This window comes from Canis aureus, chromosome 18, assembly GCF_053574225.1.
Source record: "Canis aureus isolate CA01 chromosome 18, VMU_Caureus_v.1.0, whole genome shotgun sequence".
NCBI classification, from domain to species: domain Eukaryota; kingdom Metazoa; phylum Chordata; class Mammalia; order Carnivora; family Canidae; genus Canis; species Canis aureus.
In genome coordinates this window covers 41,102,844-41,130,326 of record NC_135628.1, presented here as the reverse complement: position 1 = coordinate 41,130,326, position 27,483 = coordinate 41,102,844, and the positions used below count along the sequence as shown (strand labels likewise).

General features: G+C 35.5%; 2 protein-coding genes across 49 annotated transcripts in view; one reads left to right on the top strand and one right to left on the bottom strand.

Moving 5' to 3' along the window:
- LOC144288899 (uncharacterized) overlaps nucleotides 1-27,483 on the bottom strand; it is a 94,620-nt gene that overhangs the window by 61,350 nt on the left and 5,787 nt on the right. For 14 of the 48 annotated variants that reach the window (XR_013356916.1, XR_013356920.1, XR_013356919.1 and 11 more), the window contains exon 3: nucleotides 23,316-23,506. The exons of 25 other annotated variants lie outside the window; for them this stretch is intronic. Coding sequence is in view for 1 of the 23 variants with exons in the window: in XM_077856889.1 (XP_077713015.1) it covers nucleotides 23,359-23,506 (148 nt within the window). In the remaining 22 variants the exon portion in view is untranslated. Of the gene's footprint in view, nucleotides 1-2,064; nucleotides 2,151-4,373; nucleotides 4,445-19,124; nucleotides 19,901-23,315; nucleotides 23,507-27,483 lie in introns of those variants that run through there. 9 more of the 48 variants (XR_013356944.1, XR_013356945.1, XR_013356961.1 and 6 more) reach the window with 5 other exon arrangements.
- The window catches only part of CASD1 (CAS1 domain sialic acid O acetyltransferase 1), a 69,329-nt gene continuing 54,210 nt past the window's right edge, over nucleotides 12,365-27,483 (top strand). Inside the window, exon 1 of the mRNA XM_077856876.1 lies at nucleotides 12,365-12,388. The gene's annotated coding sequence lies outside the window, so the exon portion shown is untranslated. The remainder of the gene's footprint in view (nucleotides 12,389-27,483) is intronic.

The window sequence follows — 27,483 nt, the reverse complement described above, 5'->3', positions numbered from 1 at the left end:
AATGCCTATTTTTCCAACTCCTAAAGCTTCCCAATTAAGTATTTTTCTGTGGCAAGACTACAATTTTATGGCTATCATAATATGCAAACTTAAACTGTTTAATTTTTTCTTTCTTTTCTTTCATGCAGAAAATGATGAAATGCAAACATTTTCCCTCGCTTAGAGGCAGAGTTTCAATATTAAGAAAAAAAGAACTAATATTTTCATTGTTAATGATTCAACATCCAAGGGTAATGAGCCATCAAAGTTTATTGTGTGGGGGGAAAAAGTCAGGAGAATAAATTCAAAGAAAGGGAAAATGCCAGTGAGGGAAGTCTGAATAGAGAGGAGTGGGTTTTCTACCACCTTCCCCCCATCCCTGGCTAAGAGGATGTTAGAAAGAGGGGAGTAAATGAAAGAGAGTACCAGGAGCCCCAGCAGGCTCAAAGTCCAAGAAAGAGCTTGCTACATGGGGAAGAAACAAGTGGGTAGATCTAATTAAGGACTATTGCCAAGAGCACTATTCCAGTGCCCAGAAAAGAATGGAAGGTGAGTAAGCAGGAACTCTCACTTGAGTGAGAATGTCACTACTTCAACTGATTTTTCTCTTTAGCAAAGATAAAGGACTTAATTAGAACCCAGGGCTTCACCTATTGATTTTAAGCAGGGATGTTGCCTTCTGGGTTATAGGCTTTTACTAATTCCTTACTGAATAACCCATTGAGGAAATCTCCCTCCTGATTATGATACTTCAGGACTTCTCTAAACTCAATATAGGAGAAATAAAATCCTGGACAACTAGTATAGTAATAATGATGGGGAAATCACTCCTTGCATTTCTGCTGCAGGGGAAGGAGTACAGAAAGGAATAATACTTTATTTTGTAAGTAGCCTAAAAGACTATCTTGCATCTGAAGGATTTGCAAACATAACAGCCTATGTTTCTAGCTATCCCAACATCTCTTTATTGATATTTGCTACTAGAAGTGTGGGCAGTTTTAGCTACTGAACCAATCTACAGACTTTGAAATAAAAAGTACAAGAAATCATATTAAAAATAACTGTCATGTACGTAACAAACTAAATGCAAAAACAGATTTTGTATAGGCACTACTAAAACAAACAAAAACAAACTCTAACAACAACAAAACCCTGAGCAACTTCTATAATCTTACAGACTATTTCCTATGTTGACTGGATCTATATCTTAAAACTCACAAAGGAGTCAAGCTGGTATCTTTCACACTTCCATGGACCATCATTCTACCCATTCAGAGATGCCTAAATTACATTAACACCTGAATGCATCTCTTCTTTAAGAATCTCCATAAATGAAAATACAAATAAAAAAACTATAATGAGACATCACCTCACATTTGTCAGAATGGCTAAAATAAAAAACACTAGCAAGGATATGGAGAAAAAGAAACCCTCTTGCACTGCTGGTTGGAATGTAAATTGGTACAGCCACTGTGCAAAACAGTATGGAGGTTACTCAAAAAGTTAAAAATAGAACTACCCTATTATGCCTGGGTGGCTCAGTGGTTAAGGATCTGCCTTTGGCTCAAGGTATGATCCCAGAGTCCTGGGATTGAGCCCCACCCACACTGTATTCCCTGCATGGAGCCTGCTTCTCCCTCTGCCTGTGTCTCTGCCTTTCTCTCTCTCTCAGTGAGTCTCATGAATAAATAAATCTTTTCAAAAAAATACCTTATGATTCAGTAATTGCACTACTGGGTATTTACCTACAAAATACAAAAACACTAATTCAAAGAAATTCATGCACTCTTATGTTTATAGCACCATTATTTACAATAGTCAAATTATGGAAGCACCCCAAGTGTCCATCAATAGATGAATGAATAAAGAAGGGGTGGAATATTATTCAGCCATAAAAAGAATGAGATCTTGCCACTTACAATGACATGGATAGAGCTAAAGAGTGTTACGCTAAATGACGTAAGTCAGTCAGAGAAAGACAATACTATACGACTTCACTCATGTGGAATTTAAGAAACAAAACAAATAAGCAAAAAAAAAAAAAAAAAAAGAGAGAGAGAGAGACAAACCAAGAAAGAGTCTTACCTATAGAGAACAAACTGATGGTTACCAGAGGGGAGGTGGAAGGGAGAATGGGTGAAATAGGTGATGGGGATGAAGAAGTGCAGTTGTCATAATGAGCACTGTGTGATGCATGGAATTGCTGAATCACTATATTGCACACCTGAAACTAATATAATACTGTATACTCTATTACTACACTGGAATTAAAATAAAATAAAAATAAAAAATAGATAAGAGTTTCCATAAATGAACAAGCACAAGGAAGCATTATGTTAGATGACAACTTTCAAAAGAAGATAAAATCATGACTCTCATATAAATATAAAATTAACATATGTCAAAGGTGTTATTTAACCCATTAATTAAATGAGAGACCCATTACAGTGGGTTCAAAAGGAGACCTCAAAGAAGACACATTCATGAATCTGTAATATTGACACAAATTTGCAAAACTGGCTTTTCCACAGGAGGAAAAATGTTTTCCCTCTATTATACAAAGTTTCTGTATATGTCTACAGACAAAAATTATTTGCATTGTTAGCCATTTTCTACAACTTAACTTTACTCTGTACAGAGTTGTAAAATAGCTTAGAGACAAGATTGCACATTTCTAAAGGCTCAGATAATCCCCAAAGGCTCTAGCACTGTGCTGAATATATAGACAGAAGTCTTCTTGCTTATTCCAAAGTCTTAAATTTCCCTTATAAGTACTACTTGAATGCAATTTTTAAACTGTCACAGCTATTTCTGTAATTCTATAAGTCAAGCTGAGGATTCTGTTTTAAAGGAAATGTTCATCATTCATGTGGATAATAGTCAAGGCTTTTTGATAATTGTCAAAGTATCAATGACAGTGAGTAGGCAGAAATGATTAGTTCCTGTTCTGATACTTACTAGATATACTTACAGTTTGCAAAAACTTAGGCAAGGATAAAGAGAGAGAAAAATATTTTGTCAATCATTACTTTAAAAGTAATGTTCAGTAGAAGAAACATCCTGATAGTCATCAACAGCAATGTCAATAAATATTTTTATATGTGCTGTAAAATTTCCGGGTAGAACGGAGATCAATAGAAGGATTTTCTACTGAGAGAAAATGTAGCAAGCAGCTCAAACTTTATTGGAAACATTATAAAGAGACCTAGCTCATCCAATTGTAATTCCTGAAATACTTTTTGCATTCTAAGACAAACAAAAATATAATGAATTAAATGCTAATGGTAACCAACATATTAACTGTGGATCAACATATTGATATAATAGGGTTTTTCTTGAATATATTATGCATTACATATGCTGAAGTTCCTTATATATAGCAGAAAGGAACCCAACCTGTTTTTACAATTTTAAATTATCACATCTTTGTGTAAATGTTATAGCATTCAACTGGGGAGGGGGGCTGTCTTTAGAATTTATTTGGTACCAAGTCTTTTGGTCAAAAGTAACACCCCAAATTAAGACACCAGAAAGTAACTGACTTTCTTAAAAACATTACTTACTAATATGACAGAATTATATTGCCCCAAAATAGAAGGATTTCCTTATATACTTTTCCAAAGAAAGCTGGGTAACTCTGCTTCCAGCTATTATAGAAAACATACTTCCGAATACTTCTCTTTCCAAAATCAAATATCAAATGCATGCAACAATAGTTTGACAACAGCAGAGAGTCCTGATGGCAGGCAGGACTTGAGAAGCAGCAGTCCTGCAGAAAAGGTAAGCACATGAGGTGAACTTACTTACTGTGCTATTCCCCCTCAAGGCATCTGCAGGTTTGTAGCAGAAACTGATGCTAAACATAAAGACACACCTGGCTTGCAGCACTCTTACTGGACTGAAGAGACAGAATTAAGTAGTTGAGAGCAGCCAATGGGGTTAAGACGAGAAAGAGGAGGAAATACATAAAAGTGATCTTGGAATTCTGCACACAATTTTCCTGAAATGAGTTCACCATCTCCAAAACTGCACATACACAGAGCAAGACTCCCAGAAACCTAGCTGACACAGCAGCATGCTAAAGAGCTAGCCAAAAGCTTTAGTGCTAAAAAAACAAACAAACAAACAAACAAAAACAAAAGCTTTAGTGCTATGGTGGTACTAAGGACATATAGATTATAATTCAGGGATCACAAAAGTAGAAGGGATGTAGGAAATAATCCCATGATACATTTGAGAGCACAGAAAGGCTAGACCCTAGAAATAGGGCTATGTCCTAGGAATAAAGGCAAATTAGAACTAGACCTGTCCCATCAGAGTAGAAAATCCACTCTTGATCAGATCAAGGTGATTTTCCATATATCTCGCTTCCAGTCAAAATGAAATTACATTACCTTTGGGGAAGTACATCATCATCTAAGACCTCCATGATTTTTTGTTCAGGATGTCCAATACTCATCACATACTAATAGGGAAAATAAGAAATTGGAACATATAACAAAAAATTAGGAAATATTTGAGAATAGAAATAGAACTAAAGATGTGTGACCCAGATATTGGAATTCATGTTGGAGACTTTAAAATAACAACATTTAACAGCTACATATTCAGGAATGAAACTGGATGGCTTTCTTACACCATATACAAAAATAAACTCAGAATAAATTAAAGACCTAAATGTGAGACCTGAAACCATAAAACTCCTAGAAGAAAACATAAGCAGTAATTTCTTTGACATTGGTTGTAGAAACATATTTCTAGATATGTCTCCTTGGGCAACACAATCAAAAGCAAAGTTAAACTATTGGACTACATCGAAATATAAAGGTTTTGCACAGCGAAACAAACCATCAACAAAACAACAAGGTAATCTACCAAATGGAAGAAGATATTTGCATATTGTATATCTGATAAGGGGTTAATATCCAAAATATATAAAGAATTTATACAACTCAATACCAAAAAATCCAATTAAAATGAGCAGAAGACCTGAATAGATATTCTTTCAAAGAAAACATACAGATAACCAACAGACACATGAAAAGATGCTCAACATCACTAGTCATCAGGGAAATGCAAATCAAAACCACAATGAGGTCTCACGTTATATATGTCAGAATGTATAAAAACAAAAACATAAAAAATAACAAATGTTAGAAAGGATGTGGAGAAAAGGGAACCCTCATACACTTTTGTGGGAATGCAAATTAGTACAGCCACTGTGGAAAATAGCATGAAGGTTCCTCAAAAAATTAAAAATAGAATTACTACATGATCCAGTAATTCTACTACTAGGTAAAAAATATATATCTATATTTACATATATTTAAATATACATTTATAAATACATATAAAAAGAAAACACTAATTCAAAGAGATATATGCACTATTTCTTATATTTATTGCTGTGTTATTTAAAAGAGCCAAGACCCGGTGCATGGAGCCTGCTTCTTCCTCTGCCTGTGTCTCTGCCTCTCTCTCTCTCTCTCTGTGACTATCATAAATAAATAAAAATTTAAAAAAAAATAAAATAAATAAAAGAGCCAAGATATGGAAGCAACCTGCATCCATCCATAGATGAATGGATAAAGAAGGTGGGATACAGCTACAGTAGAATATTACTCAGCCATAAAGAAGAGATGATATAGATATAATGGAATATTACTCAGCCACAAAAAAGAATGAGATCTTACCATGTACAACCACAGATTGACCTAGAGGGTATTATGCGAAGTGAAGTAAGTTAGTCAGAGTAAGACAAATACCATATGATTTATTCACATGTGGAATTTAGGACACAAAACAAAGAAAAAAGAGACAAAAAAGACTCTTAAATCTAGAAAACAAACTGGTGGTTGCCAGAAGGGAGGTGAGTGTGGATGGGTGAAATAAAGTGGATTAAGAGCAGAGTGATCGTGAGAGGCACTGAGCAATGTACAGAATTGTTGAATCATAAGACTGTACACCTGCAACTAAAGTAACACTGTATGTTAATTTTACTTCAATAAAATTTGAAAAATAAAATAACAATGCTTAATATATTTGTAAAAATAGAGAAAAAAAGAAAGAATTTACCAAAAGACAGAAATCTACCAAAAAGAATGAAGCAGGAATTGTATAACTGAAAAAGGTAACAAATTAAGAATTCAATACATGAATTTAAAAGCAGATAAAGGAAAAGTAAAGATTAATAGTTTAATAACTAGTTTAAAAACTAGAAAACATCCACATGGAAAGTCAGAAAGGAAATTCAATGGGGACAATTCAATGGGGAAAGAATAGTCTTTTTAAAGGTGGCACTGAGACAACCTCATACCCACCTGCAAAAGAATAAAGTTCAACCTATAACTCAAAATTAACTCAAAGTGGATTGTAGCCCTAAATGTGAAGCTAAAGCCATAAAACCTGTAGAAGAAACGTAAGTGTAAATCTTGAAGATCTTAGATTTGGTGATGGTTTTTTAGATATGCCACCAAAGCAGAGGTGACAAAAGAAAATAAGTTGGATTTTATCAAATTAAAATGTACTTTAAAAGATATTATCAAGAAAATGGAAAAAAATAAACAACTCCCAAAATGGACAAAAATATTAACAAATCACATATCTAATGAGAGAGATGCACCCAAAATATGTAAAGAACTCATACAACTCAACAATTAAAAAATAAAATAACCCAATTTTAAAATGGGCCCAGGTTTTCAACACATATTTCTCCAAAGGTCATACAAATGATCAGTAAGTACCTGATGCTCAAAATCATTGGTCAAATATAAATCAAAACTACAATGAGAAACCACCTCCCAGTTATTAACATTTTCAAAATAAAAAGACAGACAACAACAAGTGTTGGTGAGTATGCGGAGAAATGAAAAACTTCAAACTGTTCTGGTGAGACTATAAAATTTTGTAACCATTTTGCAAAAAAGCTTGGCAGTTCCTCAAAAAGTTAAGTAGTATTAATATCTGATCTCCTAGTTCCACTTCTAGGTATATATCCAAGAGAATTGAAAATCAACTGATGAATCAATATAAAATTTCGTATATCCATATAATAGAATAGCATTTGGCCATAAAATGAAATGAAATATTTATACATGCTACACCTGGATAAATCTTGAAAGTATCATGCAAAGTCAAAGAAGCCACACAAAGGCCATTATTTTATGTGATTCCATTTGTATGAAATGTCCAAAATTGGCAAATTTATAGTGACAGACAGTTATCAGGGGTTGTGGAGAAAATGGAATATGGACTAGCTGGTAATGGGGAGAGGATTTCTTTCAGGGATGATAAAAATAGTCTAAAATTACATAGTATTTACAACTCCATAAATATATAAAATTAGACAATGTATTTACAACTCTATAAATATAATAAAAGCCACTGGACTGTCATACTTTAAAAGGGTGAATTTTATGGTGTATGAGCTATATCTCAATGAAGCTGTTATAAATGAAATTAAAATTCAAAAACATAACAAAACTGAATGTAGATACATGATTAAAAAAATACTATCAAAAGTTCTTCACTTAGAAGGAAAATTATCTAGCTGGAAGTTTTGTGATATCAGAATCAAGGAAAAGGACCAAAAGTTCAAAATGTAAGTAAATCTAAATTGGTATTAATTGATTTTTAAAAAGCATCTTGTACAGTTTAAAATATATGGAAACCAATATATATCACAGCAGCACAAAAGGGGAGAGTTGATGAAATCAGAATGTTTGCAAGATCCTTTCATTGTCCAAAAACCAGTAAAAGTACTAATTTAAGGTAGATGCTACTTAACGTAGGCAATGAGAATTCAAGGATGCATACTGTAATCTCTACATTAACCACAAAAGAATTTTTACTTTAATTTTTGGGGGTTTTTTTAGAGGAGAGAGAGATTTGGGGAGGAGCAGGAGGGAGAGAATCTTAAGCAGGCTTTAAACTCAGGGCAGAACTGGATGCAGGGCTTGATCTCACGACCCTGACATCATGACCTGAGCAAAATCTGGAGTTGGATGCTGAACTGACTGAGCCACTGGGGTGCCCCTGGAAGGAATATTCTTATATGCATTGTTACTACCAACCTAAAAGAAGTAGAAAGAGAGTAATAAAATATACTTATTAATTCAAATAAAGTTAGTGAAGAAGCAAAAGAACCCAAAGGCAAGAGGAATAAAATCAAGCCAACATAGTAAATTTAAACACGAATATGTGACTAATTACTACAGTTCAAGGACAAAGTTGTTCAAGATGGATTTTAAAATCTGTCTGCTGTTTACAAAACAACCACCTTCAAGGTAAGAAAACAAAAGTTGGAGGAAATATATGGAAAAAGAGGTAAAATACAAATACTAGCCGTAAGAGGAGTGTTGTGACTATACTAAAATCCAATAAAGTAATCTTTAAGGCAAAATGTAATAGCTAGAAATAGAGACATAGAAATATAATTTTTAAGCAGTCAATTCAAAAGCACCCTACCACACAGGCATACTTCATTTTATTGTACTTCCTTTTACTGAGCTTTGAAAAACCCTTAGGGTTCTTTTGGAATTCAGAACATCTTGGATTTTAAAAAACTACAGATACTATCTTCTGTAACAACTCCGTGGGGGGAGAAGAGGGAGGTATAGCTTATAATCAAACATATTAATATTTCTTTAATCATACACACGAATATTCGCACAGAGTGATATAAATATAACCTATAAATTGCCACAGAGTAGCTCATGCCAGATCTGAACCACTTAACCAGTTTTCCATAAGATATGCTATTTCTTCCTCAGCTTTTCAATTTTCGAATCCCAAATAAGGGATCGTGGACCTGTAATAGCAAACACTCAAACTTCATTTATCGTGAGCCAGGAATATACTAAATGCTTTACATCTCAAAATATTTTACCCTGAGAAACACTGTGATTAGCTTCGTTTTACAAATGAGGAAACTGAGGCACAAGGACATTAAGTGATTTACTTAAGTTACCTATCTACTACAGAAGTGCAGAATCAGGATTCTTTTACAGAACTTCCTTCTTATCAATTTGCTATGGTGGCTTTCTGAAGTCTAATTTAAGTCCTAATTACCTGAAAAGCAACACATGTAAAGACCATTCGAAATAACAATTTCTAAATTCAGCTGGAGATCAGTCAGTTTCTGGCCAAAGGGACCATTAGAACTGTAGTAAAACTCCCCTGCTCTGTGTGCATTCTTGCACTGTGAACAGAAATAGAAAACCTTATTCAAAGTACCAATGTGTACAATATCCACCAACATGGGCCGATAACCACATTTTTTTTTTCTCTGCCATGCTGGCAGTGAAAGAAATAGCAGGGAGTGAGAAATCGGTGGGGGAGGCAAGCAGAAGGGAAAATAGCATGTGAAAATCAATAGGATCCCAAGTGGGTAGACTTTTGTCATTCCCATGTGTTTATCCTTCTCTTGAGAGAACAGGGTAGCAAGTTGTCTGGGCTTGACAAAAAGTCACATTGCATTGGGTCTCCTCGATCTCTTCTTGAAGAATTATATAAAAGTCACATTAGAATGTTGGTTATTGATTTAGAACATTTCTCACCTCTGATTTGCTCAATGTAGTAAATATAACTTGAAAAGCTTTACCAGAATTTCCTATAACTTAAATTCAACTGCAAAAATACAGTGGCTTCTTTGAGGTCTCTGTGGTAACAATAGCAAATTATTAGCTTTTCTTTCAAAATGAAATGACCAGCATTTTCCAAATTAGATTTCTTTATTTTTTAAGATTTTTTATTTATTCATTTATGAGAGACACAGAGACAGGCAGAGACATAGGCAGAGGGAGAAGCAGGCTCCCTGTAGGGAGCCTGATGCAGGACTCAATCCCAGGACCCCAGGATCATGACCTGAGCCAAAGGCAGACTCTCAACCACTGAGCCGTCCAGGCATCCCTCAAATTAGATTTCTTTATAGATACATAGTAACCATATTCTGTCCAAATATCTTCTGTTTAGGTGATTGGCTCTGCAAGCTAGGGTATAACTGTGGAAAAAATATTTTTTTAATGAGATGTTTTCAATGTTAGTCAAAGAAACAAAGTATTCATTGTGTCCCTGGCCATCCCAGATAGACAAATCTAGGCTGTGTCTGTAGGTTGAAAATCATTTTAATTATATCTCTATATATCCTTGTTGGAAAATCTGCCTTATTTTATACTCTTGTTTTCCTATTCCCATTTCATGCCTTGGGCTCCCACTCCATGTAATCACAGTGTTGGCTCTTACATTTGAAAAACAAGTTTAGGGAGATTAGGTTTGATTCTCCTTGGTGGAAATGCTGGCTTACAGTCATTATATTTATGGTATTCAGGGCACATACAGAAGGTAAAAAACAAAAACAAAAACAAAAAACAAAAATCTCTAAGAATCAAAGGGTCCAAGAAGTTATTTAATTCTGAAAAAATGTAAAAGCTAGCCTGATCCATCTTGAAAAATCCAAAACATGAATGAGAATATAACAATAAATGAGCCACTCACTTCTAAACCTCAGCCTTGAATGCCATCAAGTATTAAAAAAAAAAAAAAAAAGCATAAGATCAAATGGGCTAAAGTGAAAAAGGACAAAACTATATAGATGAAAGTTTCAAATAACTTAGTAGCGCTTATTATCTCTCTCCCCAAGGGCAGAAGGGCCATTACTGCCGCTGTGGGACAGTGACATATTCTCTTCATTGCTGAATTGAACCAATCTCCTCTCTTATGGGTGATCACAGCAAGGGTAAGTACACTAAGTGAATCAGGAAAAGAGATTGCTGGCGGGGATGTCTGCAGACAAGGCGTGAAAGAGCTCTTCTCTGGGTTTTACCAGGGCAATCACATTATGGGAAGAGAAACTTTCAATCAACTGGGAAGAAAAGGTTATTATCCCGGAAGTCCTCTTTTTTCACCTGATCACAATTAAACATCATGGATTAAGAAGAAAGAAAGTGTCATTTGAACAGCACAGTGGCCAAAGCACCTCAATGAGTACTTTGTTCATTTGATCTCACTTGTGACGTAGATGACTTCCTCCCTCATGACACCGGTGAGACTACAGCAGAGAAGCTGGGTAATTTATCCACCATCACTCTAGCAGTACGTGATAATTTGGGATTCAAACACAAGTCGGATTCTCACCCTAGAACACTTCTTTAGAGGCAGGAATTTGTCTTCCCTTCAGATTTGGTGTCTCTCTCTCCTGGTCCACAACAGGACAAACCCTCCTTGCTTTAGCAGTGGGTTAACAGCCAACTCATTATTTCACAGATTCAGTATTACTCAACCTCATTAAACTCTCAGCTTTCTGAGAATACTTGTGACTTCTATGTTTGCCCATATACAAATTGTACCTATAATCTTAATTTATGCCTTATAAATGACTCCCTAGTAGAGTAAAAGTTAAAAATAGAATTCTCCTGAACTCAGTACATGAAGGATCAAAGTTTCCCCTCAAGCTGGAAATGAGGGAAGTTGACCCTAAAATGGTTAAGCTTGGCTTGTAATAACTAATAACCAAAGATATGAAAGAGAAAAGTTGACTGTGTCCTGCCTGTATTAACAGTTAAAGAATGTTTATTTAACCAATTCCCTTTGTTCTGATTTCATATGCATCAAATAAGTTTCAGGTTATAATTTGGTACTTCGTGTTCAATTATCTACAGAAACAGAATGGACTAGTCATAGACTAGAGTTCTCTGGTTAGTGTGACAACTATATTTCCCATTAAAAATTAATAAATTGGCACTCAATTTTAGATATCAACCTGTGAGCTTGGTTTACATCAAAGTGTCACTGAGAAATGCATCCATCCTCGTTGAGTTGAATAAAACTTCAAAACTTCAAGCCTAGACAAGCTCAGGGCTGGATCATTTGCTGTGACAAATTCACCAAAAGAAAGCCTTCTCACAGGGTTCTGTAAGGTGTCTAGAAAGTCAGCTGCTGGCTTGACCCTGAAACACACTTCTCACAGACTGGGTCTGTCTTCACATTTCTATTACTTCTGTACACTAATGTTAACAATAGTAGCAAATTAATTGTTGGCATCCTTGTCAGCCTTATGTGCAGGAATTTGCCAAAAACAGAACACATTCTTCACAACTAACTGGGGGGAAAATACACTTCAGTTGTTGTCTCATCCCACTTGTGTCAGTTGTCCATTGTCAGTTTTAGGAAGAAAAACAAAATTAAAGAAGGGAGAGTCGATAATAATTGCCTCCTCTCACTACCAAGAACACCAAGCTAATGCACAAAAGATAACACTTAAAAAATATTCCAGACTTACAGGCTTTTTCCAATTTACTATACATGTTTACTTTCCCCGGTTTTGATAAGGAAATACAAGATTTTTTTTCTGTGCAATTTTTCTCTGTCTTGAACATCTGAAAGCAGACAGATTTGCAAATCCATCATCAAGGTAGGATACTGTAAATATATTTTATTCATGTTTACCCATGTTATCTAGAGAGTTGTTTGCTTTCCTACTGTTTCTGGGGAAAAGTGAGAGCTCTACTTCACAGGACTACCACAAACAACAGTAATGTAATTTCATGACAGCCAACATGAAGAAGCACTTCTCTATCAGTTTCTAGATGTATTTTGAATTAAATCAGCCAATATTTATTGAGTCCCTAATATGCGTGCTCAGCACAGAGAAATCCCCAAGTTTATATTCATGAAAATGTTATATTTGAAGGAGGTTTTATGTGTTTATTTGAAATTGTGTTGAGACTGAGACAGAGACTGGTGGGGGTCTTCATTTGTTCTCTCATGTTGCTACCATAAAAAAATGTGTTTTCCTTTTTCTGTGAAAAGTGAAATAATATCTATAAGCCTCAGTTCTAACTCTATTATGGGTGAAGGAAAATTAAAATTTAACTTGAACTCTCTGCCACAGAAGTCCAGTGATCATTAATAGATTCTGAAACTGGTTAACACAGAGATGGCTGCTGCCATGTACAGCCATACAGTCTCGTAGAAAGAAAGTATGCCTCTATTGCTAGAAACTCTAAGCAATATCAACATATGAACCACCCTATTCTAATTCATCAATAAAATGTTGGTGAAAAAGGGAGAAGAAAAAATGTTCTACAAATAATAAATATCCATAACAAAAATATGATTCCTTACCTCTTGTATGAGCCCTTTTTAAATATATTTTTGCACTTATTGTTTCTATAACATAGAAGATGCAATATTTTCTGAATGTGTGAGGAGACTGAGGAACCAAATTCCTCTGCAGCCTGGGACAATGTCCTGGGAATGCATTTTCAGGATGCCTTTGGCAAAAGAAGAAATGCACTGATAAGAACTTGTAATTTTGCTAGGTTTTGGAGAATGGATTGTGCTGAGAGTTGCACTGCTGTCTTTCCCATGAGTGAACATAAAACCTCTCGGAGAACTAAAAGGTGCAATGTTGCTGATTAGAAGTAATATTGAAAGTTCCACAGACTGAATTTTGGTGGCTTAGGTATATTTTGCTCTTTGTGTGTATGTGTGGTGGTTGTTGTTGCTTCTTTCTTTCTTTGGTGTAGTGTTTTTAATCTCCCTCCGTTGACCTTACCTCAACTTCTATTTATTTATAAACCTTCTCTATAATTCCAGTGTAAACTAAGCCAGCTTCTCTAGTCTCTGTGATTGAATATGAGTGGGGACAATCATCACCAGCCATTCTACTTCAAGGCACTCTGATGTCCTTTTAAGGGAAGATTTCCCCTTTTGGTGTATGATCATAGTTGGAAAGTAATTGTAGGTGCCTGCCCTGTCGGGTTCCCATCTCTAAGTACAGCTAGAGAGTGGACACATGACCTAATGTCAGCCCCTTGGAGGTTTTCATCTTATACTATGAAGCTGAGCAAGTGAGGCAAGAACAAAACGAATGGTTGACAGTCATATGCAGCAGTGTCAATATACCAGACCGTATGCCATGGTGGTTGTGCTTCCTGCTTCTCTGCCGTTCAAGACTCTCTAGGATAGTCCACGTTCCCATGCCCAGCCCCTTACCTAACCTCCAACTAATTTTGAGAGGCCCCCGATACTTTTTTGAAGTCCATTCAAATTTGCTTCGTCAGTGAGCTTCTGTTGCTCACAAATGATACCCCTTACAAACATACTCTGTAAATCAGCACCTCATTATACACTTTCCCATAATTTTTGTAATTCAGTTTTGTCTCCCCAACAGGATTGTAAGTCACAGAGTGGATATTTACTAAATTCTGAAAATATTAGGATAGAGGGTAACATAAGCTGAAGGGGATTTAAAAAAGAAGTGATAGATGAAGAAACACACTACAGCTAAAGCGATTTGCCATAGTTCACATACTTAGTAGTGGGATCAGGACTAGAACAAGGATTACCTGCTCTGCTGTTTATTACTATTTCCACCAGAACAAGCTTCCTCCTTGTTCATTAAGTCATTTGGGGGGAAACATTAAGACTAAACCATGAATCATATTCTCAGATAATATTCAAAGAGAATATAACATGCATTCAAACAAGGAGCCCTAAGAGCAGTTATAGAGCACTCTAACAAAACAATAGAACCGCATCAGTCATTTTAGGATGTCATCCCGCAGAGCTAATGGAACACAGGAAATAATTCCCAAGAATGTGCCAAAGAAAGTAATTTCCCATAAGAACCCAAGGAAATATACTCCTATAATGATGACTGCAATAACTGATATACTATTCATAAGCCTTCATTTATCATGAGCTTTATAGAGTTATTTCCATACTGAACAGAAATTTCTCTCTCCGTTTCTTCCATGAGACAGCTGCAATACTTAATGTTCCAGGATTAACCAAAAGGTATCATGTTGGATTCAGAGTGACTATTTGCATAAGTGTTGCAGGGAGAAGTTTAAGAATTGTGCCAAGAGGTCTGTAATTCACATTAGAGAAGAAGCCAGGAACATTGCTGCAAGACAGCCGAGCACACGTCCCTTGCTGTCTGTGCATTCTTTAATGTGGTTACGGAAAAACTGCACTCTAATGAGAGACAATGCATACTGCTCCTGCCAGAGATTTCCATCTCTGGGATTTAGAGATAAATCCAAGAGGAAAGATTTCCTGTTCTGGGATTTAAATCATAGATATCAAAGAACAGAACCTTTAGCTGCCATGTTTTCATTGTTTCCCACACATTTTCTATGTTAACAAATTAATAGTTTGCTTTTTCTTTTGGCATGATTAATATAAACTATTTATAGCTGCATTTTAACCCGTAACTTCAATCTTATAACAAGCAGATATATCATCTAGAATCTAGATGTCAATTATAACTACTTAAGTATGGGCATCCCCCTGATGGGCAAGGATTTAATCCTTGGGTATGAAGAGTTGAATGAGATGAAAACCTGGAGTAACATAAATGAATTTTTTATAACTATCTGGATATAATAGTAGTACTGAGGTCCTAAGAGAACAGATGTAACATGTCTTAGTAGTTTCTTACCTCAGAGACTAGAAGTACTTAGAATTATGTAGTATATGTGATTCATTAAATGAAATTAGGTTAACCAATCTACAGGGAGGCTAGGGCCAAGAAAATGCTTGAAATGTTTTGAGAAAAGCCAAGTTGTCATCAAAATATTTTAACCAAGGCCTACAAGGCCCTCTGTTAGTTGGCCTCTGCCCACTTTGCCAGAAGTATCTTCTATCACCCTTAGCCTCACTTAACTAAACTCTACTCACACTGACCTTATTTCTTGATACTACCTTAGAGCATTGTACACTTTTGTCCCAGAGTTTGGAATGAGTGCCTCTTTCTCATGGATGTCTTCAACCCAAAGAGCTTCCCAGACCACCATAGCTAAGGGAGCTTCCTACTCACTGCCATCTGCTTCAGAGTTACTTTCTACTCAGTCTTCCATCTGCTTCATAGCATTAATACCAAATACAATTATCCCACCCAGTTTGTACTCGAGGGAAAAACATGAACAAAAACAGATGAAAACACATTCTTTTTTTCCAACCATTGCCTTCAACCTTGCACTGTTCAATTTTCCTTTCCTGCCTTTTAACAATAACTCAGGCAGTTCTCAAAGCTGTTGGGTCACTTTCAGTTATTAAAAATCTAGACAAGCTCATTTATAAACCTCAGTCTCATTGTCCTCAGGATTTTTCTTCCCAGCATCTTCCTTCACTACTCCTCTCCAATCCTTCCAATATTAGGGCTTCTGGAATTGGGGATAAAAAGGAAGAAAATATAGCCAAGATCTTATGTAACTGTTTCCTTGTTGGCAGTTCTCTCTTGGTCACTCTCTGGATAACACTATCTAGCCTTTGATGCTTTCCCTGCAGTGAGATTCCAAAGGCTGGTTCCCCAGAAAACTCTGAGGGATCCCTGGCATTTGCAATCCCATTGTGGCTCACTTCTACAAACTTCCCACAGCAGCTACCCTAGTAGTATACCACAAAGTTCTTGGTTGTCAAGACCTCCTCACCAGGTAGGGTTATCAGAAGGTCAACCCATCTACAGTTATAATATATAATATCAATATGAGCTAGGTGTGTGTGTATATAAACATATATATATGTGTGTATATATGTATATATGTGTGTGTATATATGTATATGTGTGTGTATATATACACACACATATATATATTCACACACACACACATATATATACATATATATATACTCTCTCTCACACACACACACACACACACACATATATATATATATTCACCATGCCAAGGTTAGAGGATAGGCTACTTCCCCTCTCTGATTTTGTTTCTGATTTTTTTCCACAATATAGAAATGGCAGAAAGGCTGATCAGTGAGTACATGCATAAGCATTTGACCCAATAGAAAACAAGAGATAGTCTCACTTTCTGCAGATACCCCCAATCTCTATAGATGGCTATCTTGAAGCGTCCCTCCCTCAACTTTTGAGGTTAAACATTCACATGACTTTTAGAGGACACCCCCTCAACTCTGCAAAGCACAGGAGAAACAAATACAGTAGAGGAAAAGCTAAGCACTCTCACTTCAGGCAACTGATTCTTTCTCTCTCTGTCCCCTCTCTAATCCCCTCTAAGAGAGGTGGAATAAAAATGGAAAGGGTAGTTGGCCAGGCTCTTGGAAGAATTACCTAAGCAACTACAGCCTTGAGGGGATGTCTGTCCCCACTTCTTCACTGTTGTCTTCAGAATCTGTGAGTACTCAGCATTTTTTTAACCTCAGATTTGGCTTCTAGCCATCAATCTAAAAGTTTCTAACCAACAAAACAGGTCCTTACTAAGCATCCTATATTAAATTTTACTTATGTATATTTATTTTTTAGCACCTCCCACCAAAGGAAAAGTTTTAAAAGGGCAAGAATGCCCTAATTCATTACCATATCCCCCCAGTCTCTGGTATAGGGCTTGGCACATCTGGGGTGCTGAATATATTAATAGTATAATGATAGAATAATGGAATCTAAGGAAAGTTATAGTTTGGGGGTTTTATTACTCTCCATGTGCAGAACAAGAAAAGGCATCCTAAGACTACAATAGTGAACAGACTAACTGCTGTAACAAGATAGTGACCAAACTGTAACTAGAATCCAAGGTCCCCACACTTTCCTTTTCTTTCTCTCCCCTTCTCTTCCCTTATTCCCCCATCCCTGTTGTCCCTTGTCCCTCTCTCCTTTCCTCCTTCCTTCCCTCCTTTCTTCCTTTTCTTTCTTAAACAAGGAACAAAGCAATAGACTACCTCGTTTCTATGTATGGATAAAGAGAGATTTTATTAAGGTGAAATTTTTGAAATGTTGGGAAACCAGAATAGCAAGTTGATTAATTTAGAGCAGAGATTTAACATAAAACTGAATTTCAAAGGACCTTAAGCTAAGCAAACAGTAATATTTCTACAAACAAGAAACCTGGTGTTCTTCATATCTTTAATTTGAAAAAGATCCATGGTCATATTAATACCTTTCACCCAAACTTTTAGAAGAGAGGATAATATTTCTCCAATTTCCCCTACTTTTTTTTCTTTCTCTCTCTCTCTCTTTGCTTTTACTCAGAATATTCTCTAATCAAATTCACACTGGGAAGAAGAAAACTACTGAGAAATGTCTTCCTCCATTCATTTCAGGACTTTCTCAAATTCCCACCTGATTTTTATATGTAGGTCTACAAATGATTTCTAGTCAAGTGCGTCAGAAAAGGTGATATAGGGGAAGAGAGAGAAAAATAAAACAAGACAAAATCAGAGTCGGAGACAAACCATAAGAGACTCTTAACTATAGGAAACAAACTGAGGGCCACTGGAGGGGAGAAGGGTGGGGGGATGGGGAAAGTAGGTGATGGTCATTAAGGAGGGCACTTGATGTATTGAGCACTAGGTGTTATATAAGACTGATAAATCACTGAATTCTACCTCTGAAACTAACAATAGATTATATATATGCTAATAAATTGAATTTATATATATTTTAAAATATGGTAAAGAAAAAAAAAAAGAAAGAAAAGAAAAGGTGATATATTCTAAGTCAATTCCAAAAGGGAAAGTCAAAGGATTTACCCAGGGGCTATCATGCTGAGCAAGCACACTATTTTTACTTAGATTTCATGACTACTTGAGGGAACCATTAAAATAGGTCTAATGATAATGGAGTGCATGGCAATCTACCCTCTCCCAACCAAAAGCCTCTTTTGACTGTCATGGAACTTAAATTTCTAAAATGATCCCTTGTTAAAATACTTCCTTGATTTTCCCTTCGTTATCTCTAGTGCCACGCTGGTCATTATCCTAGCCCACATGAAGCAACCACTAACCACTTTGGCAATTGCCACACTTGTAATGAATGATTTTTGAATCTTCCTTCCCACTTACACATCTAAACAACTACCAAATTGTATAGTTTCTATTCCTAAAGCACTTCTCAGAGCTGGCTCATTACTTTCTACCATCAGGCCAGTCAATCTCATTGTAGAGGAATATTATGCTTCAACGTAAAAAACAAAACAAACAAATTTAAAAAACCGTACTATTTAGTCATACTGTTCCAAGTATCTGATTCTAGTCTTTGAGTTACTTTATAATTTTGTGAGATATAAATAACCAATAACAATGGATAGTAATTATTTTCTATAATTGTGTAAATTCTGTCTGGTGGAGTCAATAAACTTTCCTCCCTTCCCACCCACCCCCATGAGGCCAGTTTTACCTCCATTTGTACATTTATTTCAATATTCCTGATTTTTGAATCTTTCCTTTTTTTAATATAATTCCCCCTTGAACTTATGACACCTTACCAGTTTCCTAATTCATGAGATAAATAAAATCTTGAACACCTATTAAGCTTTATATCTGTATGAACTTTATGATTTTATCTTTTTAAGAAATATATTTTAAAGTCCAACAACGATACACTGTCACTTCTTAACATTCAAGGTCATCAGTAATATGGCCTCTTTGGCCATCCTACGCCCCATGTAAACTCATCAATACTAAAATAGCCTAAATCTTTGTGAGTATACTGTGGGAGCTTTTATTTCCTTTTGCTAGTTCTTGGCCAAGACTATTCATCTGTTCATGTCTTGTCTAACTCCACAGCTGGACCAGTGAGTACACTGGACCACTGGGCCAATCTTGATTTCATGGTCAAGGAAGTACCCTGTATATATGGAAGTCTGGTTGCTGCACAGCCAAGGAGTTATTCCTCACTGAAAATAGCAGTATTTGGGAATCCAGTTTTATGATCTAATTGCTAGATGATTCTGTCAGGACGTAAGAGATGATAAAGGATCTGTTTTGTTAACCGCTTTTTGTTATCTGATTGCTATGTATGAATTCAGCTCGGTCAAGAAAACATTTTATTCTCACTGAAAGTAGAACATCCCTTTGAGATCTGCTCTTGCAGTTGTCATGGTTCTGTGTTTATTGTTAACCTATGATTGAGGTGGTAAAGCTGCAAGCTCTCAGCAAGTCTGTGCATCTGTAACCGAGAGAAACATAGACCTCTCACTGTGTGTTTGACGTTTTCCTGCCTATTGAGCATATAAATAAATTACAAAGTCTCTCAAATCCAAATTGCTTCAATCTAATAGGTTCATATAGAAAAATAAGCACTTATATAACTCTAATATTCCCAAGTTCCTCAGGAAATTAAAATAAAATGGACATGTAAAACTAGCCTTAAAAATTTCTTACAGAAACCTCAAAGTCAGAAGCAAGTTTGCATAAAAACACAAGTCCATGTAATAAAGTTATATCTTTTACAATCTAGGTGAGTTTGGTAACTTTTGGTTTGAAAACAGCTATCTGATTCTCTACTGGTTTTACCAATGTGATTGTATTGGTTTGCTATCGCTGCATGACAATATTGCCACAAACTTCTAGGCTTAAAGCAATACACATTTATTAACTCACAGTTTCTGTTGATCAATCAAAGCTAAGTTCATTAGGCCTACTGCAGTAAGGGATAACACCACCTTGAGAGATCGTAGTAATGGCTCAAAATGGGGAAATTAGGGGAGGATAATTATAGGGCTCGGGGATCTGGACTTAAGTGGTTGAAGGCAAGTTTGTCAAGACAGAAAACTAATTGACACGGGGGACAGTCCTTGACATAATAGTTTAGGATTGAGAAATATAGCAAGACCAGCTTCTTGACATGAGTCTTAATAAGTAAATGCTTTTTTTATAAGCTACCTATTTGGCCAAGTGAGCAATTTATTATCCTGATAGGAGACAGAGCTGTTTGGCCAGATGAACAAATCATACGGATAAATTGCTTTTCAGGAATTTCCTAAAGCAAACAGTAAAATTGTTTATTAGTTTATATCTTTATCCTCCTGAGCAAGAATTTCCTGGAACAAGTATTAAGTCAAATTGATATGGGGAATCTCAGCTATATGAATACAAAGGATCTAAACTAAATTCTTAAGTTTTAATTCCGATAAATGATTTGCTAAGTTGTAGCATGTACACTTAACCAAGTGATTCACTAATTTAAAATACAAAAACAAGTATATGTGACTAGAGAGTTTTACATGTGTATTCAGGAGTTTTGCCAATGTGCTGAACAGTATATGATACTTCTACATTTCCCTTCCAGTTTTCACTATGAAATATAAATTAGCTAATTTGACTGAAAAGTTATCATCCATACAGGTAATCAAAGGCCAGACCAAAGCAATTGTCACAGAAAACTACAACAGTGAATACAATATAATGGAAGGTGCTTTTGTTTTCAAGGAAAGGAGAGTAGCTTTGTATTAAAAAGTCTGGTTCTTCCACAATGTAAAAGAGGACTGTATGAGACAAATATTTAGTAGATCTAGAAAGTCATAGTCGGGCAGAAAAAAACAAACTATATTTGTCTCAAACTGCAAGCAACAAGTCTGAAAAGAAATAAAATGTATTCAAGTTTTGACAAAGTTCACTCAGTTTTAGTAGATTTATTTGTAAGATAATCTAAAAGCTAGAGCAGGGAGCTCATGAATCCTTTATTGCTAAATATAATGTTAATGCAAAACTAGAATCTGGTTTTCTATATCCTAAACTGACAATTTATCTTGAACTATTTGGCCTCCTCTTAACAAGAGATAGTAAATAGTTATTCTTTCACATTCTCTGTGACCTGTCTGCATGGCAGAAATTCTACATCTCATCAAAATAGTCTTCTGTGTTTTGTGCTGACTTTGTCAAGCCCTTGATTAAAAAGCAACAAAAATACAAAGTTCCTCATTTCTGAAAGATCTAAAATTCCTTTCGATTGTGTCACTTTCTTCTCATTTAGAATATTGTATTGTCACTTTGCCTTAATAGGTAGCCAATGTATTGTTTCTCAGGCACACCTGATCCTGTCATAATAGGTGATCTAAAGTATTCTGATAACTCTTTTGTTTTTACTTTCCCATAATCATATCCAAGATTCAGAAAAAATAAAATTTCAGGACTTTTCTTTATATGTAAAGTTTCTTTAAAAATTTTTAACAAGTGCCCTGGAAGTTCATGAAGATTTGGTCTTTTGCCTTATAAAAGAAATGATGCCCAAAATAGTTGTTTTCTTGACATATTCTATATTTATCGATTAGCTCAACACTACTGTAAGAACTGATCAAAAGAGTGGTCAAATTAAAGGTTAGTTTTATAGGTAGAATAATATTCATATACATGTTTCTGAGATTGTACACTAACAGAATGAATCGAAGGGCCCTGGAGATCTGTCAGTGCTCTCACTGTTCATAATACATTCTTACTCCTGGGAAAAATACTAATCATATTACTACAACAATGTTGTCCTGCACTCAAAAGAGATTGTACTCTCTTCAGTTTTGGCATTGCTCATTACCACAGTGAAATAACCATAATCACTTTGCCTGATGATTTCTATTACCCTCTGATGCTTGCCAGAAGGCACAAAGGTTAAAATTTGTGTCTTCAGCAATGAAGGACAATCCCAGAATTTCACAGAAAGGACTGTATTGTATTCTTTTAATTGTTGATACTTCAACAAATAGGTTCATGAATTGCAACTCTAGAGCATAAAGATAACTTGGCCCACACAGTTATCAGATATACGTGGGAATGAGTTGGGGTTTCCAAGACCCTTTCTACCTCAGAAGCAGATGACTTCAAGAGAGTATACTGATGATCCAAGCTGGAGCAGAAGAAGAAATAAGTACATACTTGAACTAAATGAACTAAATATCATTATAGATATTTGGTTTGGAATACAGATGGCAGGTATTTATCATCTATTTTCTGATAGCTGTATGAAGAAGTCTTTTCTTTGCTTGGTAATTTACCTCTAACTCTCAACATCGAGTGAAACATTTTTAAAATGGCTTCTAACTCTTGGTGCCTCCTTCAGAATTTAAAGCCAAATACAGAGCCTCCTAGGTGGCTCAATCAGTTGAACGTCTACCTTCAGCTCATGTCATAATCTCAGGGTCCTGGGATTGAGCTTGGCATTTGGCTCCCTGCTCAGTGGGGAGTTTGCTTCTCCCTCTGCCCCTCCCCGTGTACTCATGTGCACATTCTCTCTCTCTCTCAAATAAACAAACAAATAAACAAATAAATAAATAAAATATTTAAAAATAAAATAAAATAAAATAAAATAGAGCCAAATATGTGTACTGCGTCTCTATACCTTCCATGAAAATAAAGTTACCTGCATAGGGTCAATAAGAAGCTGTTTTCCTTTAACCAGGTATCAAATTCCTATAAAACATAATGTGTCACCCCAACAGAGAGTTTTTACTGTCTTTAATTGTGACACTGTCACACAAGGTCATAATTGAGAGTCACATTTAAAAATAAGTGACATTTAATCAGTTATAAAAATTCCATTATTAAGGAGTAAATGTACTTTACATGTAAAAGCAAGAAACCATAAAACATACCACCCAAGAACACTGATCTGGTGCCTGTTGCATGGTTAAAGCCTCATAGGTCACCGGCAGCATCAACCACCAGCTGGCCAGGAACTAAAGCATGTTTGGGACTTTGTGTAGGAGTTCTCCAGAATCTACACATAATGAAGATGAAATCTTCATTTTCTGGGGATAGATTTTCTGGGGTTTGGTTTCCTAATCTTGGGACAGAAAAAAAAAAAAAAAAAAGGATGCTTTTTAATGATTGAATCCTATATTCCTTAATGAAGTTATTCAGCAGAATTTAATCATTTGGTCTATATACTTGCTCAATACTGAATGCCCAAGGAGGAACATGTGGTTAGTTAATACCTTTTGCTGAACTATATAAACAAACATAATGAAACCAGACTTCTGTATGTGTAGATCAAAAATAATCTCTAGAGGTTATTTATGATCAAAAGAGTGGACTGTTAAGCAAAATTATTTAAAACTTGGAAATAAAGCAAAAAGATGGGTTGCAGGACCTTTTGATAACATACTGGGGTACTGCTTAACAGACTAAAGGAATGTATCTGTGCTGGACTATTTTCTATTAAACACCTAGTCTCTGTGACATATATCTTAACTTGTAGATATTGACTGGTAGAGAGCAAATTGAAGAACAATTGCTTGTGAATTTACCAGTGACAATGAACTTTGAAGGAAGAAAGAATCTTTTATTGAGCATCCCCTAAGTGTCAAAAACTATACATTACTCATTTAGTCATAAAAACAACCTTGAGTGATAGGTATTATTATCTTCATTTTACAAGTAAGAAAGTTGAAGTTCAACAGGCAAAATGATTTGCTACATTGTTTAGCTAGTAAATGGTGAAGCCAGGTGTCAAACTCTGAACATTCTTTCAAAACCTACGCTCTTTTTACATTATTCTACCCCCGTACTATAAACTTTTTTCCTAACGGCCACAAAGTTATACCTGCCACTTCTGCAAACCAAAAATGATACCTAAATGTCACCAAAAAGAAAAATATGCTAGTTAAAAAGGCAGAATTTCATGATGGGAAATATAAGTATATGTTCTGTGTGCATAGAGTAAAAGATCTATGAGTCATCTCCTGCAACCCACTAAGTGTTTAGTTGAAGATTGCTCTTTATCATCTAGCTAGATGGCAATTAGAAGCGTGTGAGACAAAGTATCCCTTAGGAAAAACTGGCTCAAGAATAAATCATTTAAAGTGCTTTACAGACGTTACCTAATACATTTTCACACATCCCTGTGAGCTACACAGCCTCACACAAAAAGCGATTCTAATTTGTTTACAGACCTTCAAAGGTGATATAGCGTAAAGTGGAAGGCCAAGATGCTACTAACAACATTAGACTTACCTGAGGCCTAGGGCAGTTTCGGCCATTTCAGCTGAAACACCACTAAGTTAATTAACCTCTATTGTTTTTCTTAACCTGCTTAATGAAAATGTCAGTACCATTTGGGCCAGAAGGCTGTGAAACCAGGCAGGTCGTTTAGAATTTTTTTCTCCCCTTCAAGCTGCTCCATTCTGATTTGATCAATGGTTAACATCCTTCACCTTAGAAACAGTGGGAGATATTCATATTCTCCTTCCCTAAGGGACAGGGTGCCTTTTAAAAAGCAGTGAACTGTGAATTTCCAGCTAATTTAAACAACTCTTCCACAGAAAGAAGAATTTGTCTTAGCCTCTGAGGAAGACCTAGGGCAAAATAATTGTTACACTCCCATCCCTCTCCCCCTTTATCTTTAAAAACTGTTTACGAAAAAAATGTTGATTCCGCCTGGAAAAAAAAGGTGTGCAACTTGGAACAAAGTGGGAGATGCATTTTTCTGTTTTAGAGAAAGAATATTGAGGGTGGTGGATGAAGCAAATTTTCACACATGAAAATTTAGTACGTACTATATTTTCTGGGTTTTAATTCTTAAACATACTTCAGTGTAAACAAGAAGACACTGAGAACGATGTTATGATAATCTTTCCCAAGCTTGTTGCCACTTGTCTCCCCATGTCAGTAAATGGTCCCTGAAGCCACAAGTTGCTCAAGCCAGAAACAGAAGTCACCCTTGGTTCTCCCTCCTCATCTTCCACATACAATCCATCAGCAAGTGCTGTCTACTTTTAAAGTCTGTCTCCAATCTGTCCACTTTTTTTCTCATTTCCTTTGATTTCACCTTTGTCCAAACCAGTAAAACGAGTGAGGCTCCAAGGGAGTGAAGAACTTTCTCAGAAGTACAGATATTTGAGAACACTACAATCAGCAGAAGGAAAGGAGATAGAAGAGAAGCTGGGAAAGTGGGAGAAAGAGAATACAATTGGGATATGAAGAGAATTTAGTCCAAAAAACCCAGAGACCTGAGGATGACTCTCACACATTTCCTAATCTGAATACAAGGACAGAAGTGAACATAAGGTGCATTAGGGATGTGTTTTGTATATTTAAGTTTATTATATCATGTGAAACTTTTACTTTATACAACTTCCAAATGATTACTGAGAAGATTTTTGTATAATTTTTTTCAAGGTTAAATCTTCCAGACTAATAAGGAAAAAAAAGGCAACTAAAACATATAATAAAATAATTGAGTAATACTTTAGAATTCTTATTATTTTTTGTATCAGTTTTTGAATACTTGAGTAAACACGAATTGGATATTTGGGTTTTGTTTTGGGTACACTCAACTTGATCAAAGAATCCAAAGGCCAATATTCAAATTCACTGTGATGAAAACAAGTTTTAAATCTACCATAGGAAATTATTCACTTGTTCAGACAAGCCAAAAGTCAGTTTGGAAAATATTTATCTACTCCATAGTCTCAAAAATTCTTATTAGAAAAGTATCTCAATTTACTCCAGTGTTCTTCATTAAATGGCCTTTAACTTGGATTTAAGAAACATTAATATTTATTAAGTTCAAGGCATATTCATGTATTAAAAGATAATTTTTAAGAGGATATAGTATAACTTTCATACAGATATAAAATGAACATGTGTCAAAGCTTTTATTTAATTCATTATTAATGAAGGAACCAGAAGATATTACAATTGGTTCAAAGGAGAATTAAAAGCACCACACATATATGACATTAGGAATGGCGAAATAAATTTGGTTAACAAATGTAAAACTTCAAAACTGCTCAATATCCACAGAGCAATAATCAACTGAATCCCAATGAGATGCAATTTGCATTTCTATGGACAAAAATCATTTGCATTACTATAAGTATTATATAACTTAGAGCAATGTAAAATAACTCAAAGACAATAAAAGATTCAGAGACCCGATAGAATCAGATAATCTGGACAATGCCTACTTTTCCATTGAAGACAACCACAATATCTTGGATTTCTAAGTCTTTCACAAGTTTTCTACAAATAACACAAAAAGTACTAACTCCCTGTGCCCCAATGCATAAAGTCTAGAAGGAGGGGAATGAAGAAGACAAAGATAAACATAATAACTGAATAGATTATAAAGCACAGTGGGATATATCCCAAGAGACTGGGCTGATAATTTCCCAATACACACAATATGCACAAGTAAAGAAGATATCTGTTCTGATTGGATAGTGTCAGTGCTTGATGCATACTTAAGCACAGACAGAAACAAAGTACTATGAAAAATCAGAGAAAGGAAAGAGTTATATTCCCATAAGGAGCCATGGGCTTACTTCACAGAGGAGGCAAAATGGAACAGACTTTAAAGAGGAAAATTCTTCTGATTCTGTTAATCATTTCACAGACTGCATAGATCAAATCATCACACTGAACATTAGAAATATAAACAGTTGTATCTGTCAATCATACCTCAGTAAAGCTGAAGTGGGGAAAAAAGAAGACAGGTTTTAAACAAGTAGAATGTGAGGTACAGGGAAAGAAGTATTTTAAGCAAAAGGAAGAGTAGGAAAAAAGTTCCTGGCTTGTAGATTGTTAGCATGGTTGAAGGAAAGGAGAGCTAAATAGAAGACACAGCAGTTTAGGCCAAACCACAGACAGCCCTAAATACATTAAGACGCTGGGAATTCTTTGTGTCCAATTGGGAACCCCCAAAGTTTTTAAGCAGGGAAATGATAAAACTATATATAAGTCTCAGACAAATAACTCTATCAGCAATTGGCAAAAAAAGAGATTGAAAAAGTGAGACATTAGAAAACAGAGTCCAGTAGG